Here is a 17,886-nt window from a genome sequence, read left to right as displayed (position 1 = left end):
CGAGTACTGAACTGGTTTTCAATAAAGAATATCAGGAAAACAAAATACATAACATAAGTAAGATGAAAAATCTCTTTAAAATTGCAATAAAGTTTAATTTTGACTGCCATGTCCCTTTTATTAAAGTAAACTACAGCTATTATGTCAGATGTTTTATAACTCATTATGCTTTTTAAAAAAAATATAAAAAATGGACAAATAGCTCTGCAGTCAACACACATTATCTTGAGCAATACTGATTCACTGTCATGGATCATGTATAATATGATCATAACTCATCATTCATCCAACGGTCAGCATTATAAAGAAAACCATGTTTCAAGAGGCATTAAAAGGACATAAAGTGAGCCAATGACTAGAGGCATATGTGTGTAGCCATTAAACCATTGCTGCTTCTGAGCCTACCAATGTATGCTTTTAAACAAGGGATACTAGTAAATGAAATGCCAATTTGATGATAAAGGTAAGTTAAAAAGTCTCTTAAAATTAAATGCTCTGTCTGAGCTATGAAAGTTTAATTTTGACATTCCTGTCCCGTTAAAGGATCATTCTAAAGAAAGCTATTAGAGCAGGTAGTCGTTTCATTGCTGACCCTAGCCTACTATGGGCCAGATTACAAGTGGAGTGCAAATTAACTCTTCAGCTCATTAACTAGAGCTCTAAAGTCGCGGTAATCATCCTATTGTAAATCGCGATTGCGCTCAAGTGATTGTGTTTACTTTCAACTTGTAATACCAGCGGTAAGCCCGATGAGCGCAAAGCCCCGCGATAAACCCCTTACTTGTAATCTGGCCCTATGTTTTTTACCTCTGCAAATTAGTTAAATACATAGATAAAGTCCTGATTGGTAGCTGCAAGTCCTGAGCCAATCAGGAGAGGAAGTCACATAACCCGCAAATCATACCTTGTAGCTACAGTGCTAGGGTCCGTAATAAACAAAACACACACTTTAACATAGTATGTGCTTTTTAATCAAAGATCAAAGTGTAATTGATATCAGCATACACATAATGGACCTTATATGAATACAAATGCTGACTACACTTAACCCTTTGGCAGCAAGAGAGGTTAAGCATAATGCAACCCTCTGGTAGCTAGCGGGTTAAAAGGTGAACGCATATGATTTACCTTAGAGAAGTTTATAAATAGTTATGAGCCGCACACCATTGCCAAATGAGAAGCTGCCATGAGATTGTTAGCACAACAAGCGCAGACTGATGGTAAACACCTTCATTGCAACAGCACCTAACATTTGCATTCATCTTATTAAGACCACCTGAGGTTTCCTGAGTGCACCTCTTGCATCCAAGAGACAGATACATCTCCTCTTTGTGCCAGATTACCTTACTAGCTACCACAGGTGTGTGCGAATAAATTAGCATGACATACCTCGGATGAGCCACTGCATACATTATCAGCAGACGTGCGAACAGCCTACTACACCTGCTATGCCAGGCACAACCCTTGTGCCATCTCCTCCCTTGGATCTGGTACAGATAACTTTGTAGAGACTCCATGTGACCTAGGAATCAAACTTTAGGAAGACCTCCTGCTTTACTTTAGAAGAGAGGGGAATATCTGAGGACCTAGTGAGAGACCTTTATTATTTAGAGAAAAATAACCTTCCATTATTGAAAACAAAAACCGTCAGATCAGTTCATTTATTTTTCCTGCAAATAAATGCTAGTGTGTAGTATTTGCATTTAGCTTAGCACCTCAGTGTTTTGGAATGTCACGTAATTTAGAGTGTCACCTGATAGAGAAACATAAATATTTATCACCAAACGTAGTGACACCTCACTGAACGGTGTTAATTTTACAAGATGATGATTCAAGTAACATCTTCCTTCATGAAAACTGTGATCCAACTGAAGGAAATTTATATGTGTAAGAAAAAATAAAGCAGGTAAATTACACTGTAACAACAGCGGAAACATCTAAATATTTCAGATACATACATCAGAATTAAAACATGAATAGATAAAAAATAAAATAAAACTATTTCATTAGGAAATGCTATTTTTCAAATTGGATTTTCATATTCATTGTGTTTAACCCAAACAAAGGGGTTAAGTTCACAGACAAATACATTAACCCATGCATATCGCATTGACGCTTCTCAGGAGAAATTGTCCAGTGAGCCAGTCAGTAGCGGCATATGTGAATATCCACCAATCAATAGCTGTGTGTGGAGGTGTGTAAATTTAATAGTGATGTTTACAATATTTATGTCCCTTTACGTGTACAAAAAAGGAAGGGCTTATAAATTAGCAGCAAAGCTATGAAGAGGAAGATAAGGGAATGAATGTGTTACAAAAGGAAAAAAAATTCTGATTTGGTTTGTGTCCAGCTGGTGTTAAAAGGACATTAAACACTTTGAGATTTTAATATAAAATTATACACTTTATAAATGGAAAAAAAAAAAACATCAATATTCTTTCATTATTTATTTTGTCCCGTTTTCCTGTAATTCCATTCTGAAATTGTGAGCTTTTTAGTTCCTGTTAGAAATGGAAGTGCAGAACACTGTTATATTCCACACAGCCATTGGCTGCACACTCTAGTGACCTATTTCTAACCATCCCTAATTGGCTACAGCAGAGAAGGCAACCTAAGTTACAACATGGCAGCTCCCATTTTTTTTAGACACTAAAACTTTACACTTGTTTTGACAATATTTAAACAGCTAATGAAACTTTTAAAAATACATCTACATGTTATTCTCAGACTAATGTTTTCTTTGAATGCATCATTCTATCTAGCATTGTTTTGCTGTTTAATGTCCCTTTAAGGTTGCCACTTTTGTTGCCACAAACTAAGGAAAGTTGCAGCTTTATCAGGGCTTATTTTTCTTTAATTAATCTGTAATTGATATAGTAGACTCAAACAATACAAATAATGATCTTGCTGGTAAAACTCTCTATATGGCAAGAGTGTAGATTAGCTGACTCATTGTGCTATAGAATGCAGTGTGATGTGCAGTGCACCTGTAAAGGGTTCCTTTAAATGTTTATGTTTTTGTCCAGCTGTAGAAGGTAAATATTCATGTGACAGTGGAACTAGTCTGTCAATCAACCAATTGAATGATGGAGCTTTACACACCAGACATTCATAAGATTACCAGGTGTCCAGTATTCAACAGGACAGTCCAGTATTTTAGCAGACTGTCCAGTTAAATAATGTCCAGTTGTTTAAAGTACTCTGAGTGTCAGTTCCTGCCTCTGTTCATTACAAATATGTCCTTGAAAGAAGTGACACTTTGCAGGAACTATTCTGTGTGTGACTGGCAGTCATGTGAGTGTTAGATAACCGCTATATGTGTGCTCCTGGCAGTGCACGTGTGTAACTTGTAGCCAAATAGGAAACATTATTTATGTACAAGTTACTAACAGCTGACTAGATACAATTACTGCTCAGTTAAGAAAATTTTACATATTCAGGTTAAAGGTGGGACCAAATGTTGGGCTTTGGGGAGAGCCATTGGGGCCTATCTATCAAGCTCTGAATGGAGCTTGAGGCCCCGTGTTTCTGGCGAGCCTGCAAGCTCGCTGCTGGTGCAATGCTGAATATGGAGAGCGTATTGCTCTCCGCATTCAGCGATGTCTGTCGGACCTGATCCGTACTGTCGGATCAGAACCGACAGACATTTCATAAATAGCTCTAAAATGGCTTCTTGAGTATATTTGTTTAGCCCCTACCTCCTACATGAAATACCTCACAAAATTCAATTCAGAAATCTAGATTATATACCCGGAGGCAGGAAGGAGTCTGGTTGGGCAATTGTGACAGTCTTGTGGGTAACCATGTGACAGGTTGCTACATCAGATGAGTTAGCATGGTCAGGCTGCTTAGTTGAGGAGTGGGTGGAGTCAGTGGCCAGCCTATCGGATAGGTAGTGGGTAGTTCAGGGTTTGTGTCTGGACTATTAAGGGCATAGTTGGCGTGGTCTTTGGGGAGGTTTTGTTTGTCCCAGTGGAACTGGGATATAAATAGGTTATGTGCAGTGGCGTGAGCGACAAAAGTCTAATGTACCATAACCACCAAATTCACTTTTTTCTTCTCCTTAGGAGAAACATTCCAAATTATCATTCAACTATCACTTTTTAAGATCTGTGTCCAAACTGTAGTGTGACCCAAGTTGGCATTAATCCACTGGAGTTTTTCAGGACAGTTTGTTCTGAGACTTTATATATTAAGCCTTAGTTTGCAATGTCCAATAGTAAGAAACCACAGCAGTAAGTTTATTTAAGGATACCAAAATAATCTATGCAAAATATATTTTTTATTGTTCTTTTGGATAGTTGTGACAATCTGTTTTCTATCATACAAACTGCTTACTGGTACCTCTAAACACAGCTGTTTTCTTTATCTTTTTAATATTTAGCAGCAGATTGTTTTACGGGTGACAAGAAAATATGAAAAGAACAGGGTTCAATATTTAAATGTTAATATTTGTTTTATCAAAATCCAATCCCTGTTTTTAAAGGAATATTCTAATGTAAAAAAAAGTATTCTCTGTTTAGTTGGAGCACTTATTTTTTAAAATAACATATTTTACTGTGTTTGTGTGTTTAACTGCAAAGGATTTAAACCCTTTGTCAAAGTCACAAGTCAGCACTGCTATGCCACTGTGCCGTTCCAGATATAAGAACACAGATGGAGACTGCACCGTTCAAAAGTATGTTTGTTTTTGAGTACTCTAGGTACATGACTTTGACTATGTTCTTAGCATCTTTGCAAGGGTTAAAGAAGGAATTGGTTAAAAAAAAAGATAGACATTTTATTTTAAAAGGACATTAAACACCTCTTGTTTTTTTCTGAAAATTATTCTTGTCCCGTTCGCCCTAAAGAGGCCAACAACCAAATTCTGTAACTTGTAAATATTCACCTAGATTACGAGTTTTGTGTAAACCGGGTGCAAAAATAATGCCCAAAAAACACCTGCGATCGCGGAATGGAGATGAAAGTTACATTTAAACCTAACACCCTAACATAAACCCCTAGTCTAAATACCCCTAATCTGCCGCTCCTCACATCGCTGACACTAAATAAAGTTATTAACCCCTAATCCGCCGCTCCTAACATCACTGACACTAATAAAAGTTATTAACCCTTATTCCGCCGCTCCCCAACATCGCTGACACTAATAAAAGTTATTGACCCCTAATCCGCCGCCCCCGACATCGCCAACACCTAAATAAACCTATTAACCCCTAAACCGCCTGTCCCCACATCACCAACACTATAATAAAGTATTAACCCCTAAACCTCCAGCCCCCCACATCGTAACTACTAAGCATATTAACCCCTAAACTGCTGTGCCCCCCACATCACAAAACACTAAATTAAACTATTAACCCCTAAACCTAACACCCCCCTAACTTTAAATTAAAATATAAATATCTTTAAAAAAATAAAAACTTACCTTTGAAATTAAAAAAAAAACTAAGTTTAATTTATAAATTAACCTAATATAACTATTCTAATAAAATAAAAAGAAACTACCAATTAAAACCCTAAATTAAAATTTTTAAAAAAACCTAATACTACGGAATTTTTTAAAAAAAAATCTAACATTACAAAAATAATGAACACTAAATTACGAAAAATAAACAACTCTATGATTACAAAAAATAATAAACGAAATTATCAAAATAAAATAAAAAAATGTATTTTTATGTACTGTTGGTACTTCTACAATTCAAAACAGTCCTCTAAAGAGACAAAAATGTCTCTGACAAAAGAGGCGTTTTAAACAGTTGACAGGTAAGTAGAACATAAAACAATATTTTTTTTTTTTATTAATACGTAGTATACATCAGTAGTTAGACACTATAGGCTCACTTCCACTGAGCCGTAAAAAATGGAGCGGTAAGCTACAGAAGTGGCTGACAGCTAAAAGTAAAAAATAGGTTGTATGTAAACACACAAAAAGTAGCTAGAATATAGTCAAAAGTACACAAATACAAATATAGAAGATTACAACAATACACACTACTGCATATGAGCATCCAGTGCATAACAGAAAACAATAATAACAAAACCAGGGCTCAATGTATATAGTCTATCAATATGGCATATATGAATAGAACAAGTCCGATGTTGGCAAGAATCCAATACTCACTCCAATTGGATGTATAGGTGAATCTATGCAGTCCTGCAGCTCCTCTTATTAGGGATTATTCCAAAATGCCCACAACAAGATAATCTATACAAAAACAGGAGGATAGAAGCGCGGACAAGATTCAATTGCAGAGTACCAGTTTAATAATAAAACACACATATGTAACAAACTCACAAGATAGATGATAAAACGAGCACATCGACTGCAAATGCTGTCATAGACTCCACAATTTGGATACAATCCAGTACAAGTATCCACTGGCCATTGTATACGTGGTCCGTGAGAAAAGTGACTCCCAGCAAGGTAGTCCGTAGGTGTTATCCGGTAAAGTTCTTTACTGCTTGCCGCTCAAAGAGATTCTGCTCTTGAAGTTAGAAAGAACACACCCTCAGCTAGAACCAATTGGAAAACTCTATGCAGCGAGGATCTATGATTGCCTCACAGGGACAAAAATGCTGTGCAAAGACTTCTACGCGTTTCGTCCCGATCCGCTGGACTTTGTCAACGGGTCAAAACACTTAAAAGTCTTTGCACAGCATTTTTTTCCCTGTGAGGAAAACCATAGATCCTAGATTGTGTTAGATTAGTTGCTATGGTAACCTGATCTTACACTATAACATTTACATTTAACGTCTGTGCTCCTTACCTGTGATCACCTCTAAACAGAAACAAAAACAAGAAGATACACTTATTTATAATACATATGTTTTAGCTATAAGCAAATGCTATTTTTTATTATAATTATATTTTCCTTTTTATAAATATATGTAATATGTATTGCTGCCCTAGGTATAGGTCTAGTTTGAATTTTGTAGATTTGTGCTTGAATATATTTTTTTATATTTAAATACATACTGATATTTCCATAAGAACATAAGTGCAACTATTCCTATACATAGGACAACAATAAATATTACATATTTTAAAAAAAATCTACATTGAAAACACTAGCATTATTTGCAAGTTTAAAAAATTTAAATGGGAATTAGGACGCAAAAAGCTAATTTTTCCTGCTTTAGACCAATTTGAGCTGGATGTAATTTTTCTCAATGTATCGACAGCTTACGACAGTGTATTAACGGTTTGCATTCATTGGAAAACTGGTACAAGTTATCGCTTTGCAGCTTCTAATACTTTCTATGACATGCGAAAATATTTTCGCTATTGAGGTATAATGCGATAAAGCTGTCGATAAATGAAAATTGCTACCAAGACCATATTTATCGTTTTGCAACCTTGTGCAAACCTTATTACGGATCAATGGAAACGAGCCCTATGTTACAAAAGTATTGCACACAAAAGAAAAAAACATTTGTATAGCATTTAAACTGTCTTTCTCCAACATAGGTGTGTCCGGTCCACGGCGTCATCCTTACTTGTGGGATATTCTCTTCCCCAACAGGAAATGGCAAAGAGCCCAGCAAAGCTGGTCACATGATCCCTCCTAGGCTCCGCCTACCCCAGTCATTCTCTTTGCCGTTGTACAGGCAACATCTCCACGGAGATGGCTTAGAGTTTTTTAGTGTTTAACTGTAGTTTTTCATTATTCAATCAAGAGTTTGTTATTTTCAAATAGTGCTGGTACGTACTATTTACTCAGAAACAGAAAAGAGATGAAGAATTCTGTTTGTATGAGGAAAATGATTTTAGCAACCGTAACTAAAATCCATGGCTGTTCCACACAGGACTGTTGAGAGCAATTAACTTCAGTTGGGGGAACAGTTTGCAGTCCCTTGCTGCTTGAGGTATGACACATTCTAACAAGACGATGTAATGCTGGAAGCTGTCATTTTCCCTATGGGATCCGGTAAGCCATGTTTATTACGATTGTAAATAAGGGCTTCACAAGGGCTTATTTAAACTGTAGACTTTTTCTGGGCTAAATCGATTGATCCCTGAAGGGACAGATTTCTGCCTTGTCGGTATTACTTCACAAAAAGCTGGCAGCTGTGCCAGATGTTCAAGCCTTTGTTCAGGCTCTGGTTAGAATCAAGCCTGTTTACAAACCTTTGACTCCTCCTTGGAGTCTCAATTTAGTTCTTTCAGTTCTTCAGGGGGTTCCGTTTGAACCCTTACATTCCGTTGATATTAAGTTATTATCTTGGAAAGTTTTGTTTTTAGTTGCGATTTCTTCTGCTAGAAGAGTCTCAGAATTATCTGCTCTGCAGTGTTCTCCTCCTTATCTGGTGTTCCATGCAGATAAGGTGGTTTTACGTACTAAACCTGGTTTTCTTCCAAAAGTTGTTTCTAACAAAAACATTAACCAGGAGGTTATCGTACCTTCTCTGTGTCCAAAACCAGTTTCAAAGAAGGAACGTTTGTTGCACAATTTGGATGTTGTTCGCGCTCTAAAATTCTATTTAGATGCTACAAAGGATTTTAGACAAACATCTTCCTTGTTTGTTGTTTATTCAGCTAAAAGGAGAGGTCAAAAAGCAACTTCTACCTCTCTCTCTTTTTGGATTAAAAGCATCATCAGATTGGCTTACGAGACTGCCGGACGGCAGCCTCCCGAAAGAATCACAGCTCATTCCACTAGGGCTGTGGCTTCCACATGGGCCTTCAAGAACGAGGCTTCTGTTGATCAGATATGTAGAGCAGCGACTTGGTCTTCACTGCACACTTTTACCAAATTTTACAAGTTTGATACTTTTGCTTCTTCTGAGGCTGTTTTTGGGAGAAAGGTTTTGCAAGCCGTGGTGCCTTCCATTTAGGTGACCTGATTTGCTCCCTCCCTTCATCCGTGTCCTAAAGCTTTGGTATTGGTTCCCACAAGTAAGGATGACGCCGTGGACCGGACACACCTATGTTGGAGAAAACAGAATTTATGTTTACCTGATAAATTTCTTTCTCCAACGGTGTGTCCGGTCCACGGCCCGCCCTGGTTTTTTTAATCAGGTCTGATATTTTATTTTCTTTAACTACAGTCACCACGGTACCATATGGTTTCTCCTATGCAAATATTCCTCCTTAACGTCGGTCGAATGACTGGGGTAGGCGGAGCCTAGGAGGGATCATGTGACCAGCTTTGCTGGGCTCTTTGCCATTTCCTGTTGGGGAAGAGAATATCCCACAAGTAAGGATGACGCCGTGGACCGGACACACCGTTGGAGAAAGAAATTTATCAGGTAAACATAAATTCTGTTTTTTTAGCATTTTTTATGTACAACTAAACTTTATATGGAGAATTAAACTTTGTGCTTTATGTCTGCATATAAGCACAATCACTGCCAGATTGTTTGAAAACATAGACGGCACAGCTTTCGCTTGTGCTTTCCACCCTGTACTTAAAAAGCTTGTTTTTATCAGTTTCACCTGAATCACCTCCCAATTGGCGATTAGCTTGCCTGAAACTACACAGCTGTATTCATGGAACAAATTATTATTATTTTTTTGAGGGGGGCAGTGGAAAGCCCTGTAGGTAGGTGTGCTTTCTGTGTTTTGACAATTTGACAGGCAAGCAAAATTGTTTTAAAGCACTAACCAGTCAACAGTTCACTGATCCAATTTTGTTGTGCATCACAGATGTGTGAAGTTAGCGGTCCAGTCAACCCAAGTCCTACAGAATTGTGGAGAAATGGGAAGCAATGAGGTTGGGGACTGGGAAAGAGCACTTTTGTTCTATTTTGTACTTGATATTATTTCATTCAGCAGTCTGTCTTTTTTATTGCCAGGACTTGACATTAGCACTCTAAGCTATATTAGCATCCATTTCAGCAGTTCAGTAATGGTATTAAAAAAACACTTAACTTCAACGGTGAATGGTTGCATGACAGGGCCATAAAAATTCATATTAAAAAATGTATGTATTTGTCCTAGCAAATAATTCTTTCTATTTTCACTTTAAAAACAAAAACAAATAGAATATGATGAATTATTGAACATAAATGCCTTTTTGATGTTGTAAATGCTTTTATTTTTCATTTACAAACATTAGTAAAAAAAAAAAAAAAAAAAGTATCAGTTTTGTAAGTGATTTTTATTTTTTTGTAATTATAATATTTCTACCTAGGACTAGGTAGTTTTTTTAAAAATTGAGTATCCTCTAGAAGCAGCAGTTTCACAAAACATTTAACATAGAGAAATGCATCTGTCTGGTATTTGCATTTTAACGGACATGAAAAGGTATATGAAAAAAACAGCATATAAACATGTTTTTATTTATTTACATATTTTTTCGCATCCAGCAAATGTACAGTAACTTTAAATTCAAACTAATAGAGCTGTATTAGTCAATAGCTGCTACCTACTAATGTTAATTTTATTATAGTTACTTCCTGTTAATACTCATTCCTGATTGGTACTTCCTGTTAATGCTAATTGGCTGGTAGGTACTTCCTGTTAATGCTCATTGGCTGGTAGATACTTCCTGTTAATGCTCATTGGCTGGTAGATACTTCCTGTTAATTTGTACTGAGCATTAATAGAAAGTACCTACAAGCTAATTAGCATTAGTAAGAAGTAGATGGTTGATACTGGTATATTAGTTTAAATTTAAGCAGCTTGTATTTTATATTTTGTCGTGCAAAAAACTGATAGAAAAACCCAACATTTTTTTTCATAATTGAGATAGAGCATGACATTTTAAACAACTTTCTAATTTACTTTTGTTATCAAAGTTTTGTTCTCTTGGTAGCTTTTGTTGAAGGGCATTTCCTGCCATGTAATGCTCCAGATGCCTACCTAGGTATCTCTTCTACACAGAATATCCTGGGAACTAAGCAAATGTGATAATAGAAGTAAATTAGAAAGTTTTTTTTTTTTTAAATGGTATGCTCTGTATGAATCACAAAAGAAAATGTTGGGGTTTCATATCCCTTTTAACTTAGAACTTATGTGAGTAAAAGAGGACTGCAGAGCTTAAGATTTTTTTTTAAAAAAATGGTCATTTTGTCAGCCCAATACAAGGTTTTGCAAACTAAAGGCAGTTCAAATATACTGATTGAAAAGCATTGGTGAAATTTATGTTTATGGTCTCATTTGCTGTGGTCAATTAGGGTTGAACAGGGCGGGATTGTGTAGAATGTTGCAGGGTAAGATACATTTCAAGATACTTTAAGGGACAATAAAGTCAAAATTAAAAGATATACTTTGTTTTTTTATACTTAAAATGTGTTAAAGAATAAACATAGGTAGGTTTAGGAGCCAATGACAAAAGGCATATACAGTATATACAGTCACCAATTGCCAGCTAGCTCCCAGTAGTGCATTGCTGTCCTAGAGCATACCTAAGAGAATAAAACAAATTTGATAATAGAAGTACATTGGAAAGTTGTTTAAAATTGTCTGCTCATGTAAGTTTAATTTTGACTTTACTGTCCCTTTAAGTATGATGGATGCACTCCAGCCTTTCGGGGAGGAAGTGGAAGAAGCTCACTATTCAGAGGTAATTAACATCAAAGTTTGCAATATAAATAATGATGTTTCATTACAGTGGGGTTTTATTTTTCTTAATTATTTTATAGGGAGATTAAAGGGACATTAAACACTAAATACACGCTAGATAGAATGATGCATTAAAAGAAAATATTAGTCGATGACTAACATGTTGATGTATTTTTTAAAGTTTCATTAGTTGTTTAAAAAGTGACAAAATAAGTGTAAAGTTTTAGTATCTATAAAACACTGGGACCTGCCATGTTGTAACTTAGGTTACCTTCTCTGCTGTGGCCAATTAGGGACAGTTATAAATAGGTCACTAGAGTGTGCAGCCAATGGTTGTGCTGGATTTAACAGTGTTCTGCACTTCCATTTCTAACAGGAACTGACAAGCTCACAATTTCAGAATGGAATTACAGGCAAAGAGGACAAAATAAATAATGAAAGTATATTGCAGAGATGTTTTATTATATACAATTTATCATTTTATATTATCATCTCAAAGTGTTTAATGTCCCTTTAAGGGCCAGATTACAAGTGGAGCGCAAACGTTTGCGTCCGAGCGATAATGGGTATGTAGCGAGGGTTTGCGCTCATCGAGATTACAAGTTGAAAGTAAACACGATCACGTGAGCATAATCGCTATTTACGCTAGAATGATTACCGCTACCAGAGCTCTGGTTAACTGTTTTGGCGATACATAAAGTGTCACAAAACACATCAAAAATACATTACAAAGTAGATTTACTCTCATAATAACACTGTCTAATAAAAAAAAAATCAAAAACAATATTGCACACAAAAGTTATAAGGGCTCAAAGATATGAGATCTCAGGTGTTAGAAAAAAAAAGCAGGCAAAGGGCTTTAACATTGAGATACACTTATGTACATGTCTAAAGATATGTATGTATTTATATATATATATATATTTGTATATATTTGTGTACATATGTATTTATATGTGTGTTTACGTATTTACAGACATCTATACACATATAAACACATAAATACATATGTACACAAATACAGATATATATAGAAGTGCATTGCAACCCTTTGCCGTTAAGTAGATGAAAACATGTAAATGCATATTTATGCAATATTCATTTTTAATAAAGACTTTAACTATGTATTTACTGTAAGTATTTGACATTCCAATGTTCTGCACATAGCAGAATATGTTCTATGTATTTGTTAATATATATTTTTATATATATCTGTATATATCTATATATATATATATATATATATATATATATATGTGTGTGTGTTACCAAAATACCATCAGCTATATATAGAAATATGTATTTATGAATAAATAGAACACATTCTGTTATGTGCAGAACATTGGAATATGAAATACTCATATTTTCATGTCGGGTTAGCGCAAATGAGAATATGGGAACGGGTTTGCGTGAGAGTAAGGTGTTAGTTTTTTTTCTCCATTGACTTCTATGGGGGAATACATGAACACGCACGCCATATTCTAACTTTGTATTCTTGCGCTCATCGGGTAAGTGTTAGAGAGTGAAAACAGTTTGCTTTCAACTCATAATACGCGCACAACCTGACGAACGCAAAAATCTTAATTCTAGCGCAATTAACGTTCAAGTGCTCCACTCATAGTCTTGCCCTAAATGTTGTTTAATGTCCCTTTTTATGAACCTTTATAGTAAATATCCCCAAATTTTTTTTAACGTGAGAGAACTTTATTTGTATGTTTTTGTCCTGATGAATTGTTAATTGTTCATCTTTATATATGTGTACGTTTATTTCCTTAAAATTCCCTTTTAGTTCTAAGAGCGTGAATTCACATCATACATTTATAAGCTATCAAACATTTTAATATTGGCAAAGTGCATACAGCCACTTGCTCCTAAATGGAGTTAACATAAATTATCCTTATTTCAACACAGCCGTGCACGTTGCAAGCATCGTAAGCGTTAATACCACTAATGACATTGGAATGCGCGATATGAAGCTGTATTTTTGCAGCTTTGGTTCCTTAGTGTAGATGATTTGGCACTGCAGTCTCGACACAAGATGCCTTGCGCTAGCTTCTAAATTTTGATTAAGCACAACGCCATTAATCACCAGCAAGACACAGAGCAGTTGGCAGGGTCCAGAGCTGCAAAATGTTTAAGACATAAAACATTACCAAGTAATTAGAAAGCGTTCCTTTCGGAGGAACACTGCCTTCAAATAAAGAGGTAAATGATAGCATGTTTATTGTGGACGTAGGCAGGCAGTGCAATATGATAAACTGCTGGAGATACACATATCAGTAATCATCCACATTATTAGTGTCATTAATCATAATCCCCAAAATATGACAACCTACAACTTTTTTTTCTTTTTCTTTTTTTAAATTGTTACTTTTTCTTCCCCCTTTGCTCACCCTGGTGCATGGCAGTCTTCATATTAAGAAATGAAGGTTAATTATATTTCAGCTGCTCATTCCATTCCTCCACGGAAAATTATTAGTACACTTCTGGACCCAGGTGACTGCGAAAGCTCAGCCTGTGAAAAGCCTTTGTTGATCAGGAACAAGCGGAAGCCCCAAATGCTATATACAAGCAGTGGGCAGGGAAAGATGCTAATAAAGATCACTGAAAAGGGTTCCCAGCGCAACTAGCTCAGTTCATTCTCCCTCTAGGTTTCCCTGCACACTCTCCAGAGTGTTAACAAAGAGTTTACAGCAAATTATAACTGCCAATAACATACAAGAATCTCAATACATCAGTACTTTGAAAGTTGGGAGCAAATATGAATATATTTGCTATTGCTCTAAAATAAAGCTTTGTGATGTACACTATGCAAGCTTACCTGTTAACAACATGCAGAAGGCAAACACATCAATCAGTGGCTGTGTATGCTCCCAATCTTAACACCATGACCATATTAATAGTGTCCAAGAGGAGTAAAAATGCAGCATTTTTTGTTGTTTTTTCTTTTAACACAAAAAGTCTAATTAAGTGAACTGCAGAGAAGGAGTGTGTGATTGTTTTGGTGAAATAGAGATTGTTTTTTTTATCTATTTCATGCACCAGAGAAAAGGAAAGGGCCACAGAGAATTTTTCTGATTAGCCGCATGTAGTCATTGGGTCATATTTTATTCACTTGCAAACTACATTTTACTATGGCCTCTATTTATCAAAGGTCTTGAGGACCTGATCCGACAGTGCTGATCAGGTCTGCAAGACCTCGCTGAACGCGGAGAGCAATACGCTCTCCGTATTCAGCATTGCACCAGCAGCTCACAAGAGCTGCTGGTGCAACGCCGCCCCCTGCAGATCGGCCGCCAGCAGGGAGGTGTCAATCAACCCGATCGTATTCGATCGGGTTGAATTGCGGCAATTCCTGTCCGCCTGCTCGGAGCAGTCGGACAGGGTTATGGAGCAGCGGTCTTTAGACCGCTGCTTCATAACTGCTGTTTCTGGCGAGTCTGAAGACTCGCCAGAAACACGGGACCACAAGCTCAATTCGGAGCTTGATAGATAGGCCCCCATGTGTCTATAAGAATATTTGTATACTGTGTTGTCTGTTCCCTTATTCTGCATGCAGTATGTGAGTATGAATATATATTGCAGTAAGTAGAAATAACTTTTTATTGGAGTTTTAGGATCTGAAACATTCAGAGTGGATAAAAAAACTCCAATAGACCAGAAGGGCAGAAACTTGTACTCTGCTACAATATATCGTTTTAATTCAGTTTAAAAACAACAACAACAAACAACTATAACCTTACAAACACATAATCTAACACCAAAATAATGAGGGGAGGGGGGTAACATAATCATATCCAGTGTTATCTCACCATAAAAGAATAAGAAAATGCAAACTTTTCTAAATTTTAGAACTCACAAGTTAGTTTGAGTGGAAAGCTCTACAATTTTATTAGAAAAAGCACAACTACATATCTCTATCCCAATGCATTTTAGTGGCATTGCACAACTTTCCTCAGAAGAAACGTATTGTAAGCATATAAGATACTACATCCATGGAATTGGGATTGCGCCCCCTACTGTTTGGTGTTTCTGGTCTTATCATAGTGTTGTAATAGACATCAAATACTGTTGTTATAATGAAAGCTGTCTGTATCAGCATTTGTACGGTGGGCGCTAATGGCATGATTTAGGTCTTGGTATTACGTATCACTAAGAAAGTATCCATTATTATAGTTAAAATAGTACACAAATTGGTTTTATATGTTCTATTGCAAAACTTATTTGGTAGGCAAATCCTGCTGGGTTTCCAGTAGAGGCCAGTAATAAATAATATGCTGTTAAAACCACAACATAGTCATTTGAATGTTAGACATTTTCTTACTTGTAAATTACAGCTTTTACCATCAGGATCGCACAAAACTCAAAGGCTTCAGTCAGATAATGCATCATGCTGTCATTTTTTTACTGTGAATAACAAAAAGAAAAAAAAGGATACTATAATAAAAATCCCTGGTAGTTATACATTTTTCATTTATCACACGTATTCATACAGAGCTGTCAAAAATACTAGGTTTCATTCTGCTTTCTGAAAGCCCATCAGATGTTGCGTACATTTTTTAGTAATGGAAAATTCGAATTTAAATTGTGTTATAGACTTAACATGTAGACATGTTGGCGTCAGCCACCCACTTAATAAATTGTGCAAACATCGAAATACTGTATCTAAGAAAGGTGTAAAGAAGAGTGAACAACCCATCTGTTTGGCTTTCACACATGTCCTCAGCACTTATTAACATAGCCATTTGTGTACCATTTAGGGATAGGATGTAGGAATAGACTTGTCTTGACGTCTGAGTGAAGGCCCGTAAGGTATGGCAGTGGGCTAGATGCAATAATGCTGCGTGATCTGTACGCTCCTACTGGGAGATCTGCTGGGCTTCAGTGGAATTTTAATAGGGTTGTTTTACAGCAAAAGTTCTGTAGCTTGATCGGGGTTCCTTTTTTTTCTGTATGAATGTAGTGCAGTAAAGTATTCAATTAAATCAGTGACTATGGAATGCACAGAAGCTTTCTTGCTCTATAAAGAAAATCTCATTTTTGGCCTCACTGTTAAAAGTGTGTTAATTTGTCTCAATATATATATTTTTTATATATATTTAATATGACTAAGTGGAATGCTCAGAAGCATTCTTGCTCTTTAGTCTAAGGAAAATAACCATTAAAAGTGTGTTAATTTGACTCAATATATATTTTTTAAATTATTTTTTTGCCATTAACAGTAGCTGCTTGGTGCTTATGCACTTTGTGTCAGGCAAACATATGCTCACCAATCTGTTCTGTTGTGAGATAAGTACTAATGGTTTGCACTTTCCCTTTAAACCAGTATGTGTTATATTTATGAACATAAATCCACCTTATTTTTGTTTTAATTAGTAATAATGGGGTCACCTAAAATATTTTTAGTCGTACTCTCTAAACACATACCCTTCTTAGAATATCTGATGTTTTTATATATGCAGCAAAATATCACATTTATTTTACTGTAACAAATTTCAATATCATGAAGATCTGTGTTAGCAGAAGCACATAACAAAATGTTTATTTAAAAATAAAAGAAATGTTAAAATTGACAGTCAAGTACAAAATAAACTTTCATGATTCAAATAGGGCATTTAATTTTAAACAACTTTCCAATTTACTTTTATCACCAATTTTGCTTTATTCTCTTGGTATTCTTAGTTGAAAGCTAAACCTAGGAGGCTCATATGCTAATTTCTTAGACCTTAAAGGCCGCCTCTTATGTGAATGCAATTTGACATTTTTTCACCACTAGAGGGCATTAGTTCATGTGTGTCATATAGATTACATTGAGCTCACACATTTGAAGTTACCTAGAAGTAAGGACTGATTGGCTAAAATGCAAGTCTGTCAAATGAACTGAAATAAGGGGGCAGTTTGCAGAGGCTTAGATACAAGTTAATCATAGAGGTAAAGAGTGTATTATTATAACTGTGTGGGTTATGCAAAACTGGGGAATGGGTAATAAAGGGATTATCTATCTTTTTAAACAACAAAAATTCTGGTGTTGACTGTCCCTTTAAAACATTTTGTTCATAAGCTTGTGAAGCGTGTCATTATCTAGCAATAGAGCAATAGGAGCTATAGTTATCACCCAGTAAGCATCCCAGTGACCAACTATGTAAAGACAGAGAGGCCCATTTATCAAGCTCCGTATGGAGCTTGAAGGGCCGTGTTTCTGGCGAGTCTTCAGACTCGCCAGAAACACAAGTTATGTGAAGACCGCTGCTCCATAACCCTGTCCGCCTGCTCTGATGAGGTGGACAGGAATTGCCGCAATTCAACCCGATCGAAGCGGTTATTGACAGCGTAGTGACAGCCCTATTGCCACCAGTAGTGACAGACCAGCCACCATA

At 36.1% G+C, this 17,886-nt stretch overlaps 1 protein-coding gene across 4 annotated transcripts in view; it reads left to right on the top strand.

The window, feature by feature from the left end:
* The window catches only part of BNC2 (basonuclin 2), a 994,147-nt gene that overhangs the window by 946,595 nt on the left and 29,666 nt on the right, over positions 1–17,886 (top strand). Inside the window, exon 7 of one of the 4 annotated variants that reach the window (XM_053702637.1) lies at positions 11,453–11,510. The exons of the other annotated variants lie outside the window; for them this stretch is intronic. Coding sequence (XP_053558612.1) covers positions 11,453–11,510 — 58 coding nt within the window. The remainder of the gene's footprint in view (positions 1–11,452; positions 11,511–17,886) is intronic. 4 annotated transcript variants of the gene reach the window in all.

Source organism: Bombina bombina, chromosome 2, assembly GCF_027579735.1.
Source record: "Bombina bombina isolate aBomBom1 chromosome 2, aBomBom1.pri, whole genome shotgun sequence".
Classification (NCBI taxonomy): Eukaryota; Metazoa; Chordata; class Amphibia; order Anura; family Bombinatoridae; genus Bombina; species Bombina bombina.
Note: the sequence above shows the minus strand (reverse complement) of the source record. Positions and strands in the feature narration are given on the sequence as shown.